Source organism: Salvelinus alpinus, chromosome 29 (assembly GCF_045679555.1).
Source record: "Salvelinus alpinus chromosome 29, SLU_Salpinus.1, whole genome shotgun sequence".
Lineage (NCBI taxonomy): Eukaryota > Metazoa > Chordata > Actinopteri > Salmoniformes > Salmonidae > Salvelinus > Salvelinus alpinus.
In genome coordinates this window covers 39,895,308-39,908,713 of record NC_092114.1, presented here as the reverse complement: position 1 = coordinate 39,908,713, position 13,406 = coordinate 39,895,308, and the positions used below count along the sequence as shown (strand labels likewise).

The window sequence follows — 13,406 nt, the reverse complement described above, 5'->3', positions numbered from 1 at the left end:
TGAATGGAAAGGTTTGAAAAGTGAGAAAATTAAAGTAAATTACTGAAATGTTCAAACCTTTTCTGGTACAACAACCAATGCACATCGCTGTGCTTTACTTGTAGTTCTCAATGTAAGACACTGGAGGGCAACAGAATGCTCCCACTGTCACACACAACTTTCCATGTAGTAGTCAAATAAATACACAGCAGATGACAAACACTTGATGTAACACTATTTTATGTTTGGCAAGTGAATTGATTATATCACATTTGTTAACTGCTTGTAAATCCAATGTTTAGTTTCAGCAGCAGACGGTGGCAGAGTCCGGGATATTTTTTGTTGTTGAACGACCATGAGGTCACTTCTACACCAAAAAAGACTGAGGTAAATTTTTCTTAAAGGACATTCGATTCCAAAATGCATGAATATTTTAATATGTTCTACTCCTTTGAAACTCGAGGAAAGGTATAATTGTTGATCTCAATGGCATTGATCACAATGGGATCACCAGACAATTCTATACTAACCTAAAAAAAGGATTTAGCTAGTGTATCTTAGCTAACTATTATACACTGAGTGTCAAAACATTATGAATACCTGCTCTTTCCATGACGGACTGACCAGGTGAATTCCCGAGGGAGAATGGGGAAGAAAAAAGATTTAAGGGACTTTAAACGGGTTAGTGTAGAAGTTCCCAGGCGCACCGGTTTGTGTCAACAACTGCAATGCTGCTGGGTTTTCCCATGTGTATCAAGAATGGTCCACCACCTAAAGAACATCCAGCCAACTTGACACAAGTCAACATGGTCCAGCATCCCTGTGGAATGCTTTCGACACCTTGTACAGTCCATGCCCATACGAATTGTGGCTGTTCTGAGGGCAAAAGGTTGGTGCAATGCAATATTAGGAAGGTGCTCTTAATGTTTTGTTCAGTCAGTGTATATCTATTGTAGGTATACTTCAGGATTTCGGCAATGAGTGTATGACTACTCCCCTAGAGTAGTCAAAAGATCAATTAGTTAAATATCAGACTTGCACTCTTTGCATTCTCTCAACCAGCTTCACCTTGAATGCTTTTCCAAGTCTTGAAGTTTCCACATATGCTGAGCACTTGTTGGCTGCTTTTCCTTCACTCTGCAGTCCAACTCATCCCAAACCATCTCAATTGGGTTGAGGTCGGGTGATTGTGGAGGCCAGGTCATCTGATGCAGCTTTCCATCACTCTCTCTTGGTCAAATAGCCCTTACACAGGTGTGAGGTGTGTTGAGTCATTGTCCTGTTGAAAAACAAATGATAGTCCCACTAAGTGCAAACCAGATGGGATGGCGTATCGCTGCAGAATGCTGTGGTAGCCATTCTGGTTAAGTGTGCCTTGAATTCTAAATAAATCAGTCTCACCAGCAAAGCACCTCCACGCTTCACGGTTGGAACCACACATGCGGAGATCATCTGTTCACCTACTCCGCGTCTCACAAAGACACGGTGGTTGGAATCAAAGATCTCAAATTCAGACTCATCAGACCAAAGGACAGATTTCCTTCGGTTTAATGTCCATCGCTCATGTTTCTTGGCCCTATAAAGTCTCTTCTTATTGGTGTCCGTTAATGGTTGAATTGCTGCAAAGAAACAACTAAGGCCTGATTCTGAACAAATGTTGAAATGTGTCTGTTACTAGAATTCTGTGAAGCACTTACTTGGTCTGCAATTTCTGAGGCTGGTAACTCTAAAGAACTTATCCTTTGCAGCAGGGTCTTCCTTTCCTGTGGCGGTCCTCATGAGAGCCTATTTCATCATAGCACTTGATGGTTTTTGCACCTGCCCTTGAAGACATTTTCCAAAGTTCTTAAATCTTCCAGATTGACTGCCCTTGTCAAAGTAATGGACTGTTTTTCTTTGCTTATTTGAGCTGTTCTTGCCATAATATGGACTTGGTATTTTACCAAATAGGGCTATCTTCTGTATACCACATCTACCTTGTCACAACACACGTGATTGGCTCAAATGGTTTGAGGAAAGAAATTCCACAAATGAACTTAAGGCACACCTGTTAATTGAAATGCATTTCAGGTGACTACCTCAAGCTGGTTGAGAGAATGACAAGCATGTGCAAAGCTGTCTAAGGCAAAGGGTGGCTACTTTGAAGAATCTCAAATATTTTGATTTAATACTTTTGCTTACTACATGACGCCATGTGTTATTATATAGTTTTGATGTCTATTATTCTACAATATAGAAAATAGTAACAAAGAAACCCTTTGCGGTGTGTCCAAACTTGACTATAACGTGTAACTGAGTTTAAAAGCTTTGCGTCGCCGCTAAATGAATAGGGAAAACACTGAAATCATTATGTTTATAATGGAAAGTGGAGGGTGCATACAATAAGTGATACTTGAAAAGGTTCTGATGAACGCCATTGATGAAGGTTGCAACATCAAGTTAATAGTTTAAACAGATGTTTTTAAATCGTTGAGCCTTTTCAATCATTTTGAAAAGTTTTATCCAGCCTACTTTGGGTGGATGGAAGGAGCCATATTTCTGCTAGAGTCATGCAGTAACCAGAGACTTGCCGACTTTTAGAACCAACAACAGAAAGCCATAGAACGGGAAGACACAAGTTCACAGCAGACTAAACCATTTATTCAAGTGGTCTTCAGCCTTGTGGGTCTGTCTTTACAGTAATTTGCTGGAAAATGTTACTGACGTGATTCAACCAATAGGAGAGAAAGGAAGGACTAAACCAAGCGTGTGCATGACTGCTTCTAGTGACAATGGAACTTGGTCACTAGCAATACACAAAGTACTGGTCCCCTTACAGTAATGAGTGAGCACATATCCTATATGGAACATCATTAAGTGCAGTGCTTATTAATATATCAGGAATGTACATTTTAGAATGTATATAGTAGTTAAGAACTTCCATCCAAAGAGACATTCCATAATAAAAGTCCCACCCTCACACAGAATACATCAAACAATGGAGACTGACATGTATTATCAATGTGGGACTTTTACTGTGGCCGGCCCCTAAACTATAGTGCATTTCAAAATGAGTTAAATCGTCCCTTGTTGACAAACAGGTCATTCATTGTCACACAGAAACTCGGGGAAGAGATGCAGTCACAGGACACTACTAGCAGCAGGTTAGGTTGCTTGTGCACTCTAGGCACGTGCATTGATGATGTCAACAAACTCGGGCTTGAGGGAGGCTCCGCCCACCAGGAAGCCATCCACATCGTTTTGGGAGCCCAGCTCTTTGCAGTTGGCCCCCGTCACGGAGCCTGGAGAAGGGAGGGACTTTGGTAAAAACACTCAAGTGCGCATGTAACACATACATACAAGAATTTTATCAAAGGTTGAGGAACACATTCATATTCTTCGAACAGACACCAAAGTAATGTTAATCATGCTGTAAGCTCCATTTGATGTCAGTAACGTGTGTTTTTGACCCCCCAACTCTATTCAGCCCAATACATATTTGTTAAGATTTCCATTAGAAACAGTGGCTCTGGGGATTGTCTCGTTGCTATTAGCAGCCTGGGTTCAGTGTGGTCCCTACTGACCTCCGTAGATAATGCGGACGGAGTCGGCCACGGCCTCAGAGACGTTGGCCCTCATCCACTCCCTCAGCTTCTCATGCACCTCCTGGGCCTGGGGCGAGACAAGTTCACACACAGCGTCTTGTACAGCCAACTTTGTGGGGACACACAATTCAGTTCCACCAACCCATACTCTTACCCTAATTCTAACCTTAACCCCCTAGAAATCACACTTGACCTTGTGGGGACAAAAAAAATGTCCCCAGTTGGTCAAATTTGTGTTTGATTTGAATTAAAATGGTCAAAAATAAACAAAACAAAATTCTTAGCAAGAGCAATTTCTCAAGCAATAATTTTGCTAGGACTGTCTGGGAGACGTCCGAGAGGGGAGGGAAAAACTGAAAACTAGCCGTTATTGGCAGGGAGGTTTGGAACTCTTATCTGTCTATCACCTAATTTACCACCTGGTGACATCACCAGGCAGGCCAAAACTCCATCCTACCATAAAGGGCTGAAATTTCAAACCACTCTTACACTAAAAGGGATTTATCAATTTCACAGTATAATTCCAACCTCCATCTGTAAATATATATAAAAAAAACAGGGGGGGGGAAATATATATATTTTTTAAATCACATTTGACTGCACATTCAAATAAATAAAAATACTCTTGCAGCAGAAACAAACTAGTGCTTAATATAACCATATTTAGCATAAACTACTAAGCTGTTTATGTCAATAGAAAAAAAAACTAAAACAATGGAACTATTGTTGAAGATTTACTTGAAACATACAGCGAGCTACAAAACTATTGGCACAGACATGTTGTTTTGGCTCTGTACTCCAGGACTTTGGATTGGAAATCAATGACAATGAAGTTAAAGTGCAGACTGTCAGCTTTAATTTGAGGGTGATTTCAACCACATCAGGTGAACCGTTTAGACATTACAGCACTTTTTGTACATGGTGCCCCTTTTTAGGGGACCAAAAGTATAGGGACAAATTCACTGAAGTGTATTAAAGTAGTCAAAAGTTCAGTATTTAGTCCCATATTCATAGCATGCGTTGACTACATCAAGCTTGTGACTACAAACTTGTTGGATGCATTTGCTGTTTGTTTTGGTTGTGTTTCAGGTTATTTTGTTCCCAATAGATATGAATGGTAAATAATGTAGTGTCATTTTGGAGTCACTTTCGTTGTAAATAAGAATAGAATGTTTCTAAACACTTGTACATTAATGTGGATTCTACCATGATTACGTATAGTCCTGAATGAATCTTGAATGATGAGTGAGAAAGTTAGACGCACAAATACCGTAATACAGCTCATAATAAATGGCTAGAATGGAGTCAATGGAGTGGTATCAACCACATGGAAACCACGTTTTGATGTGTCTGATACCACTCCATTGACTCCATTCCAGACATCATTATGAGCCGTCCTCCCTCAGCAGCCTCCACTGGTGTCCACATACTTGCGTACATCCAACAAGTTTCTAGTCACAAGCTTGATGCAAATCATTGTGTGCTAGGAATATGGGACAAATACAACAAAAAAAGTTTGACTCATAATACACAAGTGACTTTGTCCCAGTACTTTTGCTCCCCTAAAACTGGGGGGACTACCTACAAAGTGCCATAATTTCTAAACAGTCACATGATATGGATGAAAATACCCTCAAGCTAAAGCTGGCAGTCTGCACTTTAACCTCGGTCATTATATCACCTCCCTAACAATGATAACCGTATGTGTGAATGCACAGTGCTTGTTTCTAGTGAGTGTACTGCAGGCCTAAACATGCGGTGGTCTATAAAGATTGATGGAAGTGGGCCATTCCGAGAAGCAAACTGGCGCCTTTCACGTAACAGAATCCCGCTCACTGCAGTCATGTACAGACAACTCTTGCTAACTTAAATTTTTATTTAATTTTTTTTTAAATGCATGTGATTAAGAAAACCAATATCCATTTCCCACAGATCGGCGTGTAACTTACAAAAATATAGTAAAGTCTGCATGTTGTAGGTAACTAAGTAAATATTGTTATGAAATGGCGATGAGTCGTACCTGTTCGGGTGAGGCTGTCTTGCCGGTACCGATGGCCCACACGGGCTCGTAAGCCAGCACCACTTTGCTCCAGTCCTTCACGCTGTCTACAACAATAACTTTCTATTAATATAATGGACGGCACTGTATGTAGATCATGATAAGTTATGTTTGGCCTACCACTAATTGCCTTAAGATGTATAATACAACATGTGGTACGTAGACTAATGGGATGGACCCCAGAGTTAGTTTTTTAGGTCTCAGGCAAGGTTTTCTGAGAAAGTGTGATGTCATTGTTTGTTGAAATGTATGTAAATCTTAAGTTGTCTATTGTTTTGTCTATGTATGTTTTTGTCAAAAAAATACAAAACAAAATGTCACATTTTCAACTTATACCAAAATAATGGCTAAAATATTTTTGGAAGGAGTGCAACAGAGCAGGTAGAATATATAAAATGAAGATTATGGACATTTTTAGTCAACTTCCCCAAAGAGTTATTCAGTTAGAGAAAATAATGGATCTAAACGTTTACACTGGTCATTTAGTAGAGACTCTTATCCAAAGCAACTTATTCCCTGTGGGAATCGAACCACAACCCTGGTGTTGCAAGGGTTCAACGCTTGCATGATGAGAACGCTTTAGATGAGCGGACTCATACGTTCCTGTGACACACAGCGAACATGGGGTTTGAACCCAGCGGTTACCTGCGATGGCCTGGGTCTGGGCGTACACCACGTCCTCTGTGGTTCCAGCCTCCCTCTCCTCCAGCTTCTCTCCGATGCAGGCGATCACCCCCAGGTCACTCTCCAGGGCGTGGGCCACCTTCTGACCAATCAGCTCGTTGCTCTCCCCGAACACGTGGCGCCTCTCCGAGTGGCCCAGAATCACCCACTCCACGCCACAGTCCTTGATCATCACAGGGCTGAGGGAGAGAGAAAGAGGGAGAGGGATTCACAATACATCCACAAAATAGTAGAATAGTAGATTTAATTGAAGATGGAAATATTTTTAGTATGTCAGATTATTCTGGCATTTCTCACAGAAACTTCATTAGGAGGAAAGATGTTTAAAATCCTTTTTTACATTTGTATCAAACTTCCAGAGTGGGTTCTGCTAATTCTGAAGGTATGATACATTTTATGAGCACCACCAACTCAGTGAATGGGAAAATGGATTCAAAGGGAACTCCCCCTGCTGGTGACTTGCTGAATGTGCAATCCTAAAGGAGGGCTTGATCAGTGTTCTCACAAGTATCTGGATAACCATACAAATAGGAAAGTAGCCAGCCAGGCCTCCCCGGCCACAACCTATATTTCGATGGCCTCTGGTACAGTCTAATGTTTTGATTCCACCCGAAATACACAAAATGATGACCATACGTACATACCCCAACCAAAAGCCATGGATTACAGGCAGCATCCGCACTGAGCTAAAGGCTAGAGCTGCCGCTTTCAAGGAACGGGACTCTAACCCGGAAGCTTATAAGAAATCCCGCTATGTCCTCTGATGAACCATCAACCAGGCAAAGCGTCACAGGACTAAGACCGAATAGTACTATACCGGCTCTGACGCTCGTCGGATGTGGCAGGGCTTGCAAACCATTAGACTACAAGGGGAAGCACAGCCGAGAGCTGCACAGTAACACGAGTCTACCAGACGAGCTAAACTACTCCTATGCTCACGTCGAGGCAAATAACACTAAAACATGCATGAGAGCACCAGCTGTTACGGAAGACTGAGCATGCTCTCTGCAGCCAAAGTGAGTAAGCCCTTTAAAACAGGTCAACAGTCACAAGGCCAGATCGATTATCAGGACGTGTACTGCGAGCATGCGCTGACCAACTGGCAAGTGTCTCCACTGACATTTTCAACCTCTCCCTGTCCGAGTCTGTAATTCCAACATGTTTTAAGCAGACCACCATAGTCCCTGTGCCCAAGAACACTAAGGTAACCTGCCTAAACGACTACCAACCCGTAGCACTCACGTCTGTAGCCATGAAGTGCTTTGAAAGGCTGGTCATGGCTCACATCAACACCATCATCCCAGAAACCCTAGACCCACTCCAATTTGCATACCACACCAACAGATCCACAGATGATGCACTCTCCATTGCACTCCACACTTCCCTTTCTCACCTGGACAAAAAGGAATGCTATTCATTGACTACAGCTCAGCATTCAACATGATAGTGCCCTCAAAGCTCATCAGTAAGATAAGGACCCTGGGACTAAACACCTCCCTCTGCAACAGGATCCTGGACTTCCTGACGAGCCGCCCCCAGGTGGTAATGGTAGGTAAAAACACATTCGCCACGCTGATTCTCAACACAGGGGCCCGTGCTCAGTCCCCTCCTCTACTCCCTGTTCACTCACGACTGCACGGCCAGGCACAACTCCAACACCATCATTACATTTGCAGATAAGTGGTAGGCCTGATCACCGACAACAATGAGACAGCCTATAGGGAGGAGGTCCGAGACCTGGTCGTGTGGTGCCAGGACAACAACCTCTCAACGTGATCAAGACAAAGGAGAGGATTGTGGACTACAGGAAAAAGAGGACCGAGCACACCCCCATTCTCATCGACGGGGCTGCAGTGGAGCAGGCTGAGAGCGTCAAGTTCCTTGGTGTTCACATCACCAACAAACTAACATGGTCCAAGCACACCAAGACAGTCATGAAGAGGGCACGACAAAACCTCAGGAGATTGAAAAGATTTGGCAGGTGACTAATATAATTTGATTTGAATACTTATTAAATTTACCTCCCAAATTGTAAAAATTTGTTTTTTGGTATTATGACTTTACAATTTAAATGACTGAAAATGTTTGAAGAATTCAGTGTATTGTTAGTTGTTTTGGATATCGTCTAGTCCTAGGCCTACACTGAGTGTATAAAACATTATGAACAAATTATGTCAAATCCACTTCAAATCAGTGTAGATCAAGGGGAGGAGACAGGTTAAATAAGGAATTTTTAAGCCTTGAGAAAATTGAGACTGTGCCATTCAGAGGGTGAATAGGCAAGACAAAAGATTTAAGTGCTTTTGAACAGGGTATGGTAGTAGGTGCCAGGTGCACCAGTTTGTCTCAAGAACTAGAAGGTTGCTGGGGTTTTCCACACTCAGTTTCCCCGTGTGTAACAACCAAAGAACATCCAGCCAACTTTACACAACTGTGGGAAGCATTGGAGACAACATGGGTCAGCATCCCTGTGGAACGCTTTCAACACCTTGTAGAGTTCATGCCCGACAAATTGATGCTGTTCTGAGGGCGAAAGGGGGGACAACATTAGGACGGTGTTCTTAATGTTTTGTACACTCAGAACATAATCCTGATCTTATACACTAAGTGAAAGAACATTAATTAAACTCGTCTTCTTTAGCGATTAACGTAATTCAGTTTTACTGCAAGATATGAACTGCCACAATGTTCAAATTGCGCATTTTATTAAAACAGAAATAGCCCACATCTTGGAAAAATGAATCGAAGTTGACTACTATATGAAAGTCAAAAGAAAATAAATGAATGTGCCAGAAAACAAAAGGCTAAGTGGATTTTGACTCATCGTTACAACTTAAGTTAAAACATGGGACATGCAAATTCAGGGCTCTACGCTGACATTTTTTACAAGGAGCACACAAAACTGTAGGAGTATAATGAAATTAAGAAATGACAAAGTTATTTGGATTGTTCCATGCTCAATAAAGTGCAAATGTACACGCAAATATTTTTGTGTAGGAATACCCACATTCAGGAACGCCCCGTTCAACAATGGTGGGATTCACATGTCAGAGATGATATTCTCCAACATTCCTTTGCTAGCAGCAGTTGAGCAAACTCAAACAAAAATCTAAACAACCTGGTGTAATCGGCTGTTCACCCGACGCTAGTGGAAAACACTGTGCTGTGAATGGTTTATGACCTGTAATATTACATTTCTATGTATAAAATGTGTCAAATCAGAGCCCACTATTGACATTTGACGTGTTTGAATGGTATATTGTGAAACAATGTCTAAAAATAAGCCAAGTAAAAAAGGGTCGTTTTGAGATAAACATTTTCACTACTTAATTCAGAATCTAGACATGCTACATATTTGAGAACACTATAAAGAACATTATGACACCAAGATGTCCGTATTATGTACAGTTTAGACCTATGCCTATGGTCTGTGAAAAGGGCCTAACATTACCAATTTCATCATGTTTTTTTCAAAAATGGTTTGATACACAAATGTAAAAAAGAATGTTAAACATCCATCCTCCCAATGAAGTCCCTAAATCGCCCAATAAGGAGTCCATCTTAAACAAGTTCACAGATTCCGTCTCAAGGTGGAAGACGTGTCGTCATATGAGCCTTACCTGATCTCGCCAGTGAAGGCCCCCTTGGCAACTTTGTAGCAGTTCTGTGCGGCGACGCCGATCCTGGCATCCAGGTTCGAGCGGGCAAAGTCAAGGTAGACGGTGGGAGCACCACACACCACCTCTGTGTGAGTGTAAGAGAGGGAGGTAGAGAGAGGAGACACGAGGGAGACAGGAGGAGGAGTTTAAAGCGTCCTCATGCTTCCCATGTGAAACAGTTCGGAACGGTTTGTGCATATTAGGTGGACATTTAGATCTTCGGCAAGGGTTTTCAGTTGTTCGTGCACACTATATTTTGTCCTCCAGGCAAGCCGAAGTCAGAAGTTTACACCCCTTCGGCTGGTGGATAGGCTGTTGGTAGACCGAGACATTAGTTGAGCAGTGGCAAATATATATATATATATATTTTTTTTTAAATATGGCACAAGAGACCTGTCTGATTCACACCTGTCTGAGTGGACTAATCCATTGAGAAGGCCTCGGAGATGGCACACCAGTAGTTCATTGACCATTTCTAATCTACAATGTTTGTTTGGTTACAGTAACTTCTGTCAATGCATTCAATATATTATTGCAGTCTTACTGTTTTCATTGTGGGAGTGGACGCGTTGTTTACAGAGCCCACAACCTAGGCTAAACTTGCAAGGAAAAAGTTTATTTCATTCAACTGACGAGTTGTCAATATAATCATAGTCTTTTGTTTGGAGCACTATTGTCAATCTTGAGTAAGGACACACACCTGATTACGCATATAACTAAGCCTAGACTACCTGGCCTGCATGCAAATGTAGGCTTATACATGTGCCCATTTGGGGATCAGTTAGTGAATTAATACAATCTGAAATACTTTCACTGTGGAGCTTCAACATACTTTTTGAGGCGAAGAAAAAAATAAGCGAAGTCTGTTTTCACATCCATTGAGAATGACAGTTCCTCAACATAGCCGATTTGAAATATTTTTGCAGCGCTATCCCTTTCGATAACCACTCAGCATGAAAGGGGAAAAAATGTCATCCTCTGATCTGGTGGGAGAGTCAAATGCACACTGCAACACTCAGACATAATTTACAAACAAAGCATGTGTTTAGGGAGTCTGCCAGATAAGATGCAGTAGAGATGACCAGGGTTGTTCTCTTGATAAGTGTGTGAAATTGACAATTTTCCTGTCAAAATGTAACAAGTACTTTTGGGTGTCAGGGAAAATGTATGGAGTAAAAAGTACATTATTTTCTTTCGGAATGTAGTGAAGTAAAAGTTGACAAAAATATAAATAAGTAAAGTATAGATACCCCCTTAAGTACTTTACACCACTGATAAAGTTCAGCTTTCCCCAACTTTGGTCCCACCCTGTTCATGCTCCCTCGCCCATGCTTGCATTGTCTAACTGTCCTCCCGTCCACTTCCCGCCATTGAAAATGAATGTGGCTCCATGGTTTCATCCCTCTCATGTTATTTGTGGACTTGCATTGGAAGGCTTCCCCTTTTATCTGTGGTGATAGCCTATCCCATAAGCACTGGCCCAGCATAAGGTTTGTTTGTAAGTGATAGTGGATTAAGACCGTGTGAAAGCTGACTCGGGAGGGACTGGCTAAACACTGGTCCAAGGCAATATGTATGAGCAGGCTTATTATTGGGAATTTAAAGCCCAGGTCTCATCAACGCACGCAGATGTTATGGGAAACTATGCTGAGTCCAATGAGCATAGATCTCATTAACAGCCCAGGTCCGTGCTATCCAGAATCCTTGGGACGTCCCTACCCCATTGAAGTTCAAATTTAAAATGGTTGAGGTAAGGATTCAAATGTAGGGTTAGGTATAGGTTATGGTAAGGATTAAAGACGTCCCAAGTATTCCACATAGCGATCAAAAGATACGTCACGTGACTTCAATGTCATGGCGTTGTTCTCGTGTCGTTTGACGCAATCATCAGCATCATTCTTCTGTTTAGTGATTTTTTAAAAATACATTCACTAGTTTCATGTTAACATGTGTATATAAATATATTGGTATCAATAAGAATGTAGTGTCAACAACGTATTAGGGCACATTTTAGACTGAAGATAGACAAAAATCGAATACCGGTTTCATCGTTGAGGCTTGCAGTGTTCAGGGTCGTTATAAGGTCGCCCAGGCTCTTCTTGTCACCGTTCATCTTCCAGTTTCCTCCTACGAAAAATGTTCTAGAAGACATGATGGCTGGGCGTTAGACGATACCGGAAAACCGACAACACGGGCCTAAGAGGTGATGCGTTCGCAACAAACAGTGGGTAAGCAGAAGCAGTCTTCTCCCCGTTTTTCTTTAAGCTTCTTCTTCTTCGGTGGGGTTTAACGGCATTTGGCAACCAATATACTGTTACATTACCGCCACCAACTGGACCGGAGAACAAATCCATTCTACTTTGTGATAGAAAAAAAATAATTACACTGCCAACCACTGTATTAACCCTACACTCGTAAAAAAACACTCCCCCCATTCCACTAATTTAACCCTATCTAATCCCTTACCAGGCCAATGGCCTGGGAGGAGGGGACAATACCATTCAACACCCCCTGTAACTCTTCTGCATTAAAATCTCCTAATCCCACGTACTTCTCTGCAGCTGCCACCACAACACCTGTTTTCTGTGACTTACGTTCCATACCTGCTGTACAGTTGATAACCATAGCAATGAACACTAAAAAGACAACCTTACTGAAGCACATTTCATTTGTAGACCTATTACTCTGTACTGGCAAAATTCTGCAACTCACCGGGAGCCTCTTAGGATCCCTCACCATTGACCCATCTTCCTCTATTTTCTTCACTGCCGCAGCATATGACATCTTTTCCCCACAACCTTCACCCTGGCAACCTCAACCTGCCTCTCTCGCACCAGACACTTCTGATCCCCAGCAACATGGGCATCCCTACAGTTTACACACACACACACACACACACACACACACACACACACACACACACACACACACACACACACACACACACACACACACACACACACACACACACACACACACACACACACACACACACACACACACACACACACACCACCTTCAATCTAATCTACCACCCCATTGCAGGTAGCCTCGTGGTTAGAGCATTAGGCCAGTAACCAAAAGGTTGCTGGATTGAATCCCAGAGCTGCGGAGGTAAGCATCTGTCATTCTTCCCCTGAGCAAGACAGTTAATCCACTGTTTGGGCGCTGAAGACGTGGATGTCGATTAAGGCAGCCCCCTGCACCTCTCTGGTTCAGAGGGGTTGGGTTAAATGCGGAAGGCACATTTCAGTTGAAGCCATTCAGTTGTACAACTTTCCCTTTCCCATTTGACTCTAGTGAGGGAGGTGTGCCATGCTCAAATCAACCGGTAATCTGCATCCCCTGGTCATCTTGTCAACAATGCAGCATGGTGTGAATCATTCAGAAACAGAAAGTTCCTCTGTCCAGTGTCTGTTCTTTTGCCCATCTTAATCTTTT

At 42.2% G+C, this 13,406-nt stretch overlaps 1 protein-coding gene across 1 annotated transcript; it reads right to left on the bottom strand.

The window, feature by feature from the left end:
* Positions 1-2,597: 2,597 nt before the first annotated feature.
* On the bottom strand, positions 2,598-12,260 carry LOC139558706 (triosephosphate isomerase A-like). The gene is made up of 6 exons (XM_071374036.1): positions 12,006-12,260; positions 9,927-10,050; positions 6,268-6,485; positions 5,584-5,669; positions 3,543-3,630; positions 2,598-3,260 (listed from the first exon to the last, which is right to left on the bottom strand). Exons 1-6 carry the CDS (start codon positions 12,115-12,117, stop codon positions 3,142-3,144), a joined length of 747 nt encoding a protein of 248 aa, XP_071230137.1. The 5' UTR covers positions 12,118-12,260; the 3' UTR covers positions 2,598-3,141.
* Between the last annotated feature and the right edge of the window lie 1,146 nt (positions 12,261-13,406).

Bases quoted from the DNA above. Each gene is read 5' to 3' on its own strand.
- LOC139558706 (XM_071374036.1), bottom strand. From the start codon at position 12,117: ATGTCTTCTAGAACATTTTTCGTAGGAGGAAACTGGAAGATGAACGGT. The intron at 10,051-12,005 runs GTATTCGATTTT...ACACTCACACAG, and splicing joins AAGCCTCAACGATGAAACCG to AGGTGGTGTGTGGTGCTCCC. The intron at 3,261-3,542 runs GTCAGTAGGGAC...TCCCTTCTCCAG, and splicing joins CGTCCGCATTATCTACGGAG to GCTCCGTGACGGGGGCCAAC.